This window comes from Cebus imitator, unplaced genomic scaffold (assembly GCF_001604975.1).
Source record: "Cebus imitator isolate Cc_AM_T3 unplaced genomic scaffold, Cebus_imitator-1.0 Scaffold223, whole genome shotgun sequence".
Classification (NCBI taxonomy): Eukaryota; Metazoa; Chordata; class Mammalia; order Primates; family Cebidae; genus Cebus; species Cebus imitator.
The window spans coordinates 2,226,635-2,236,002 of NW_016107538.1; the positions used below are offsets into that span (position 1 = coordinate 2,226,635).

The 9,368-nt window shown below is 41.4% G+C and overlaps 1 protein-coding gene across 4 annotated transcripts in view; it reads right to left on the reverse strand.

Moving 5' to 3' along the window:
* Positions 1-4,079, reverse strand: part of ZNF286A (zinc finger protein 286A) — a 28,012-nt gene extending 23,933 nt beyond the window's left edge. The window contains exons 1-3 of one of the 4 annotated variants that reach the window (XM_017496831.2): positions 3,884-4,015; positions 3,052-3,508; positions 2,295-2,383 (exon numbers count right to left, since the gene is read on the reverse strand). In XM_017496831.2, coding sequence (XP_017352320.1) covers positions 2,295-2,383; positions 3,052-3,097 — 135 coding nt within the window. In that variant the 5' untranslated portion in view covers positions 3,098-3,508; positions 3,884-4,015. Of the gene's footprint in view, positions 1-2,054; positions 2,188-2,294; positions 2,384-3,051; positions 3,509-3,883 lie in introns of those variants that run through there. The other 3 variants (XM_017496833.2, XM_017496830.2, XM_017496834.2) reach the window with 3 other exon arrangements.
* Positions 4,080-9,368: the final 5,289 nt, after the last annotated feature.

Genomic DNA, 9,368 nt, shown 5'->3' on the forward strand with positions numbered 1-9,368 from the left:
TTTTTTTTTGAGACAGAGTCTCACTCTGCAGCCAGGCTGGAGTGCAGTGGCACAATTTCACCTCACTGCAACCTCCACCTGCTGGGTTCAAGTGATTCTCCTGCCTCAGCCTCCCAAGTAGCTGGAATTACAGGCACGCATCACCACGCCCAGCTAATTTTTGTATTTTTAGTAGAGATGGGGTTTCACCATGTTGGCCAGGATGGTCTCAATCTCCTGACCTCATGATCTGTCCAACTTGGCCTCCCAAAGTGCTGGGATTGAAGGCGTGAGCTACTGCGCCTGGTATATTACCTTTACATTTCTGTTTATCTGTGTTGTTCACTTCATTACAATGAGCAAGAATTAAAACTTTAATATTTTAAAAAATCTAATAAATCAAAGATAAAAAAAATAGCCCAGGCAAATTCTAATAAGCAAAAAAGCTGCAATATTGCATTTTAAAAATCCAAACAGAACAAAGACAGCTTTTAAAATTTTCCATTAATAGATTCAATCACTTTGATGCTGTAACAGTGTTGAATCTAATATCAAAGTACTAAAATATAGGTTCACTTCTGGTACCTGTGCCCTAATTTTCCCCTAGCTACTACGCCTGGCTACTTTGAGTCTGTGTAGTTCAGGTAGTACTGACTCCAACTCTGACTCATGGGTGGGATGTGTGCATGCTCGTGTGTGTGTGTGTAGGGGTATATGTGTGTGTGTTTGTGTAGGTATATTCTATAGAGAATTACACTTAGATTTGGCCAATAACTCATCCAGGAATGAGCCTAATATCCCATTAGAGTCAATCCCAGCACTTCTGCAAGAATGACTAGAAGAGAATCTGCCCTTTTTCTCTGGCCTTCAACACAGGAAAATGTTAAGCCTAAACTTTTGTTAGAGGCCAACACTAGGAGAAAAACCTGCTTGACAACAGACTCATGGAGAAAAAAGAAAAGGTCGGTAAATGAAGAAACAGGTTTTAACATTCTTGCTTGAGCCCTATATATAGCCAGACCTAGATTTTTCAGTTTGTTCAACATTAGTTACTTCTTTTCACTTAGGCCTATTTTAATTGATTTCATTAGCTGCAACTTAAAGCTTCTTGAAGACTTTATTAGTCTTCAAGACTTCAAGTTGAGAAGCCAATGGAGACAGGCAAGTATATAAAGGATATTGAAAAGTCACTTTTACAAACACTACAAACATGCAGCATCTACTTTTTACACTTTGGATTATAGAAGCAAAGAGAAAGGCTGATTGAGGAATCTCTGGGTTGTGGTAAGCCATACACATCACGGAAAGTTCCTTTTTTCCTACTCAACTTCTTTTCTTTTTTTTTGAGACAGTCTCACTCTCACCCAGGCTGGAGTATAGCAGCCCTATTTCAGCTCACTGCAACCTCTGCCTCCTGGATTCAAGTGATTCTCATGCCTCAGCCTCCACAGTAGCTGGGATTACAAGCATGCACCGCCACGCCCAGCGAGTTTTTGTATTTTTAGTAGATATGAGGTTTCACCATATTGGTCAGACTGGTCTTGAACTCCTGACCTCAGGTGATCTGCCTACCTCAGCCTCCCAAAGTATTGGGATTACAGGTGTGAGCCATTGTACCCAGCCCCAAATTCTTTTAATAAACTTTTCAAACATACAAAAGTTTAATGAAGAATATAATAATCACTGATATAGCACAATCACCACCTAAAATAAAAATTCTTAATATTTGTCTGTTTACCTTTTGGGAGAGACGGGCTAACAATAGAAAAGTAAGTTGCAGACATAATACCTTAGCTTCCATCATCTCAGAGGGCTGGATTCTAATTGTAACTCTTTCAATTATGCCTTCATAGGTTTTCCTTTTCCAGCATTTCTTTGAACTATGTGAGTACTTATTATTTTTACAATCACTTCAGCGTTTAAGTGCTTTCTTAAATTGCTAAAGTCACATACATCCTGTTTCATCTAGAGAAACAAGTTTTGAGAGGTATTACCACATTATATTTAAAATAGTTTCTCACATTACCAAGCACAGAAATGAGCATAGTAGGCTAAGAAAGGGAAATGTTGCTTACCTGATACCCTTCTGTTGAGGGGCAATAAACACTAAATGAGGAAGAAATCCATCCAGTGCTATAAGTAAGTAAAAAACATTTTCTTCTGAGTTCATTAGCCTCCTGAGTAGTCTCTTAGATTTAGAACTCAGCTCCGTAGATAGGTTTTAGTGGATAAAGAAACTCCACATCAAAAAGAAGGGAACACATCTGTACTCTAAGAAACAAGGTGTAATTCCAATAATCAACAGACTCATTCACCTGGGATCTGGCCGTGAGGCGCAGAGCAGCTACTTCTCCCTCTTCTGTGCTCTTCTCTCGGAAATGGGGAGAATCCTGGGAAAACAGAGCTAACGGCAAGAAAGCAGTAATAATGAGGCCTAGACTTATCTAGCCACTCAGATAAAAAGTCTAAAAACTGCTCCAACATCCTGTATGTGCACCCCACAAACACTGAGACTGAAGGTAGCCCAAAACCAGCCTCCCCCTAGCACCCTCGTCCCAGGATGTACAGGAATACTGCTACTCCGGGCTCAAATTCAGTTGCTATAATCATAACACATTCTGGAAGATGGCATCCTCTGATCTAGAAATTAGAATATGTCACTTAATTTCCCAGCTTAATCTATACTAAATAATTATCAGAGAAATAAGCTCAATTGTTCTCACCCTGAAAGCTTACTTATAATGTAGATTGCTGGACCCCACCTCAAATTAATAAGCATTAGCTGGGCCTGGGGTACAATCTAGAAATCTAACAAACACCCCAGGAGGAATTCTGATATAGGAGGTCACAGCACAACCTTCATGAAAGTGGTCAGGTAGAAATGAAGTCAGTCACTGACTACTATGCCTGTTTTCTTCTATGTAAAACAATATATTTTTGCCAACCAAAGAGCTGAATTCTCAGCCCCAATGGAGACTAGCATGAGATAATCATTTGGGAGGAAGAGTACATGAGAAAATGAATTAATTGAGGCTTTGTTGCTTATGCCGTAGAAGTTAACATTTCACTCACATTTTGGGGGTAGCTTTGAAGGGTCCACTGTGTGTCCAGCTGCCATGGAAAGGGCAATGCTCCCATACCAAGCCCTCTAGTCTCACTTAAAAAGCCCATCCATCCCCAAGACAATGGAGACAAGCCAGCCAACTACCACCTCCCCTGAGCCAACGGTTTTCCCTTCAGAAGCAGAAATTTCGCCCTTTCACGCCCACAAGTTCAACATGTCCGCAATTCTCACCTCTTTTCTCAGACATTTCAGTCAACTCTGTCTCCATGATCACCACCCCCTCCTTGTTATGGAGATTCTGCTCTTCACCCCAATTCAGACCTCTCTGGCCAGACGAGTTAGAAGCCCGGGCCTCGTAGTCCCACTTCCTGGCTTCCCTCCTGGGCTCTGATGAAACGACTGGGTCAGATTGGGTCGGATTTCTTCCTCACGGTGGAATCTGCCTCGGTCCTACGGAGCTGGACCCTGGAAGCCCGGGACAGCATCCCTGAGTCTGGGTCCTCAGATGTCTGTCCCCACCGCTTGGAGATGTCCCTACCGCTTGGAGCTGTCACTGTGGGGACCGGGCGCCTGGAAGAGGTGGCGCTGGGGCATCGGGAGCATGGACAAATTCCGCCGTGCTGAGGGTACTGGCCCAGGACCCCGCGACCGCCCCGCCCGTCGCACAACGGCGTCCCCGGAGGAGAGGATCAGGCTAGAGAGAGAAGGGACGGGGCTCATGGTATGCCCTCGAGGCCCCTTTAACAAACGCACACTCCAGCACAGACCCGGCGCAGAACGACCCGGGGAACCACCGCAGAGGCCGAGCGGAGATGAGCGACATCACCGCGACTAACTCACCTCCCATCCCCGGCTTCACAAAGGGTATGAACTTCTTGGGCCAGCTCGGAGTCGCGCATGCGTAAGAAGGAGCGGAACCAGGCGGGTTGCCCTCATTCTGCCCAGAACTACAATTCCCAGAAGCCCCTGGGCATCACCAGACTCCAGTTCTCCGCAGGTGGGAGCACCCGTTGTGCTGCTGGGAGAAGCGAAGGATGTAAGAGCTGTGTCCGTCTCGCGAAAGTATGATGCAACATCTCCTGTGTCTGATCCCGCCCCTCCTTCCCCCCCACCCCCACCCAACCCCGGTCCGGGGAAGGAGGGAGCACCGGAGAGGCAGATCCGAGTCCGGTCTGTCCCCTAGCTTTGTCTGCACAAGATCCTGCGGCACAGTGCTTAAGACTGCAGAGTTCGACCGGGCGCTGTGGCTCACGCCTGTAATCCCAGCACTTTGGGAGGCTGAAGCGGGCGGATCACCTAAGGTTGGGAGTTCGAGACCAGCCTGACCAACATGGAGACACTGTCTCTACTAAAAATACAAACTTAGCCGGGCGTGGTGACGCATGCCTGTAATCCCAGCTACTCAGGAGGCTTCTGAAGCAGGAGAATCGCTTGAATCCGGGAGTCGGAGGTTGCGGTGAGCCGAGATCACTCCATTCATTGCACTCCAGCCTTGGCTACAGGAGCGAAACTCCGTCTCAAAAAAAAAAGGCTGATGAGTTCAACCCAAATTACTCCAGTGTAAGATACATTAAAATACGTAGTTTTTATCCATATTTTGTCCTCCCAGAACTCATCGTTTGCTTTCAAAACATATGACAGATATTTTTAGGAAGAGCAGGTCCCTCTTTGTACGCTCAGTCCGATGTTCCTGGATCCACAGACTATTTGTAATCCTAAAAATTCATGTATTTAAAATGAGTTGAAAAGGTTGATGCTGTTTTAACAAATTTGAGCAACAGGTTCTTTGCAGACATAAAAATGAGTTTAAATGTATCATAAAAAGTGGTTCTTTCAAGAGATCATGATATAGTTTCTCCAATTCTGTCAGGGGACTAACCCATCCACCTCCAACTTCGTGTCTAGACTGCCCTCCTTTTCTCAGTGAATGAGTTAACTGCCAACTCACTCATTTGCACAAGCTAGAACCTGAATATTCTTAACTCTTTAATCTCATCGTCTATTTATCACCAAGTCCTATTCATTGTATCTTAAGTAACCCCAATTTTTCCATCTTTCTATATTCCCAGTAGCATTGCTTTAGTTGGGGCCACCACCATTTCACTAGGATTGCCGTCTCAGCCTGATAACTGGATTCCCTAACTAGGGTTTTCTCTACCACCAATCTGTTCTCAACACTTTCTGGCTAGTGCTCATTCTAAAACAAGCATATGCTATTACTTTACTGCTTAAAACCATTCAGTGGCTTTTAGAAACGTCAGGAAAAGGCAATTTCCAGTTCCCAAAAGAGATTTGTTACTCTCATTATCTGAGACTCCTGGTAGTTACACCCTTGTGCAATCCCCTCCTCTTGTATATGGACTGGGACTCACTTGTAACCAATACAGTACAATAAAGGTGACATAAAAGTCTAATGTGTGTCTTGCTAGGAGACTCCTCTCTTGCTGGCTTTGATGAAGTGGTGGTGATGTTGTGGAGGCCCATATGCCGAAAGAACTGAGGATGGCCTCCAACCAAGAGCCTGCAAGAATGGAAGGCCCTTAGTTCCACAACCTGCAAGGAGCTGAACCCTTTGGACAGCTCTGTGTGCTTGAAATTATTCCTTGTAGAGTCTTCCCATGAGAACCCTGTCTTGCCCGACATCTTGATAGCAGGCTGCAAAGGACTCAGTTAAGCTGTGCCCCAACTCTCACTCATACGAACTATGAGATAATAAACTTGTGTTATTTGAACCACTAAGTATGTGGCAATATTGTTATGCAGGGAAATTTACCTAATATAACTTTCTAACATAAAAGAGGATCTTTGTCAAAATCCAATCTGGAGATTCTCTGGAAGTGGGAAAATTGTTGGATTGAGCAACTCTACATTTGGTCCTAAGAGGTGTGTGGCCTGTATATACACTTTTAAAAAGCTATCCTAAGAATGATAAAGGAGGATACTTGAAATATCAAGCAAGAACTTGTCATAAAAATAAAAACAACAAAACCGTGTGTCAAAATATAATGGTTAATACTAGGTTGAATGGCAGAATATGTAAAATTGAAGAGTGAATATCTAGAATATTCTAGTGAAGCTAGAATATCAGGCCAGGGAACTCTACACTTCCATAAAATATCAGGGAAAAAAGTTGAAAAATATGAAAGAAATGTTAAGCAGTATGGAGACTGACTAGATTTTATATAATGAGAACAAAGAACGAAAGAAAAACAGAGGAGGTACTATTTTAAGAAACAATAATCAAGAATTATGGAAAAATTAAAAATTAAAGACTTCAGATTGAAAGTATGCGTAGAGGCGAGGCGCGGTGGCTCACGCCTGTAATCCCAGCACTTTGGGAGGCCACGGTGGGTGGATCACGAGGTCAAGAGATTGAAACCATCCATGGTCAACATGGTGAAACCCCGTCTCTACTAAAAATACAAAAAATTAGCTGGGCATGGTGGCGCATGCCTGTAATCCCAGCGATTCAGGAGGCTGAGGCAGGAGAATTGCCGGGACCCAGGAGGCGGAGGTTGTGGTGAGGCGAGATCACGCCATTGCACTCCAGCCTGGGTAACAAGAGCGAAACTCCATCTCAAGAAAAAAAGAGAAAGTATGCATAGAGAGTCAAACAAAATTATGAATAGACACTACATATTACAATGAAATCTATTAAAGAAGAAATTCTAATGCCTTCCAGAAGCAAAAGAAAAACAAAAGAAAAAAAATCACAAAGAAAAATCCTCAGTGTTAAAAACAGCGGTTGGCATTTTGTGTCTTCTCAACAAATAATAAATAAATAAACCTGATTTGTCAATAGCAGGTCTGATTACAAGAAGAAAATGTAATACTGATAAATAATATTTGTACGTGTTTATGGGGTACATGTGATATTCTGATACATGCATAAGATGTGTAATAATGAAGTCGGTATTTAGGATATGCATCACCTTCAACATTTATCATTTCTTTGTGCTGGGGAAATTTGAAATGTTCTTCATGCATAGGATATGTAATAATCAAGTCAGGGTATTTATAATATCCATTACCTTCAATATTTTTCATTTCTTTGTGTTGGAAAAATTTGAAACGTTCTTTTCTATATGATTTTGAAATATATGATATATTGTTGTTAACTGTGCTATCAAAAAAACTAATAAGTAAAAAAAAAACAAAGTGCAGCAATATTTTTTAATAAAACATACATTGGGATTCAAGCAAAACAAAAATATTAAAATCCAAGTTATTACAAAATGTATACCAGCCTAATATGAACAAAAATAGCCAGATAACAATGTTATTATTAATAAAATTAAACTCAAGATTTAAAAAATCATAATGAACAAAAAATCGACATTATATTGTAAAACTTGAGGAGAGGTATGGCCTACTGTATTTAATTATATTTTAAATTTTTCTATTATTTCTTCCTTCCTTCCTGATACTCCATGATACTTTCATTTATTATGTTTTTTGTTTAGAGAACTTCCTTTAGTCATTCCTTAAGGCTAAATCTATAGCAACAAATTCTTTTAGTTTACATACATTTGAGAATGATTTGATTTCCTCTTCATTTCTGAAGGATAATTAACTGGATACAATTCACAGTTTGCAGTTCCTTTTTTTTCCTTCAAGTTGACAGCCCTTGAAAAATATGCTATTTGTTTCTGGCTTTCATGATTTCAAACACGAAACCTGATGTCATGGAATTGATGTTCCCCAGATGTAATGGAAACATTTCTCTCTGCTGCTGTTAGTAACTTTTTAATCTTTCAAAAGTTTGCAGCATTTTAATTATGATGTATCTTGTTAGGAATTTATTTGACTTTATTTGGGGTTTGTTCAGCTTCTTGAATCTGTAAGTACATGTCTTTCATAGTTTGGAAAATAATCAAAATTTGGGAAATTATCTTCTACTATCTCTCTTTCTTTTTGAGACGGAGTCTCACTCTGTTGTGAGGCTGGAGTACAGTGGCACGAAATCGGCTCACTGCAACTTCTGCCTCCCCCGTTTAAGTGATTCTCTTGCCTCAGCCTCCCCAGTAGCTGGGACTATAGGCATGTGCCACCATGCCCAGATAAGTCTTTGTGTTTTTCGTAGAGATGGGGTTTCACCATGTTAGCCAGGATGGTCTTGATCTCCTGACCTCATGATCCACCCACCTTGGCCTCCCAAAGTGCTGGGATTACAGTTTTGAGTCACTGTGGACAGCCTACTATTTCTTTAAATACTCTCAGTCCCACCCGTTTTTTCTCTCCTGAGACTCTGATGTTAAGATTGCTGGATCTTTTGTCATTGTCCCAAAGAAAGGCCCATGAGGCTGTGTTCATTTATTTTTAGTCCATTTTCTTTTTGTTGTTCAGATTGGGTAAATTCTAGTGATCTCCCCTCAAGTTCTTTGGTTCTATTATTTGTCATCTCCACTCTACTATCAAGTCCATCCAATGAGTTTAAAATATTTTAGTAATTGTATATTACTAAATAATATACATTGTATATTACTAAATAATATAATTTTCATTTGGTTCTTTTTTGTAACATTTCCCTCCCCTCCCTTCCCCTTCCCTTCCCTTCCCTTTCCTCCCATGTTCAAGGGATTCTCCTGCCTTAGCCTCCCGTAGCTGGTGTTACAGGTGTGTGCTGTCAAGCCCAGATAATTTTTTGGGGTTATTTTTTTGTTTATTATTATTATTATTGAGACAGAGTCTCACTCTGTCACCCAAGCAGGAGTGCAGATTTTTTATTTTTTATTTTTTCATCTGTTTTAAGAACATTTGTAATTTCTTATTGAAACTGTTTTTTATGATGGTTGCTTTAAATCCTGGTAAGATGATTTCAGAATCTGATTCTTCTCAGTATAAGCATTAGTTGATTGTTCTTTTGTCTTTCAAGTTGTGATCTTCCTATTTCTTGGTGTGATGGGTGATTCTGGATTGAATTCTGGATATTAAAAGACTCTGGAGTCTATTTAAATCTTTAATTTTAGAAGATTTATTTGGGTTTAGAATATAGTATCTAGGCCTTGGTCTACTTTTTGTGGTGGGCTGTGCTTCCAGTGACTATCTAGTCTTCAGAGCCTTTGTGGCACTATTTTGGTCTGCTCTGGGTTATCTACTGGCCCCTGTTAGTGTTGCCTGAATGAGTGGAAAGAGCTTGTCCAGGCTGGGCCAAGGTGGGGAAAGGGATTCTCCAGTCCGTGTGGAAGTAGAGTGCTTCCTGTATGGCACCCTCTATATGGTGGGATTTCCACCTGCCTGTACTAACCGACCACCTGGCATTGCTAGGAGTGTGTGTGTGTGTGTGTGTGTGTGTGTGTGTCTGTGTGTGTGTGTGTGTGTGTGT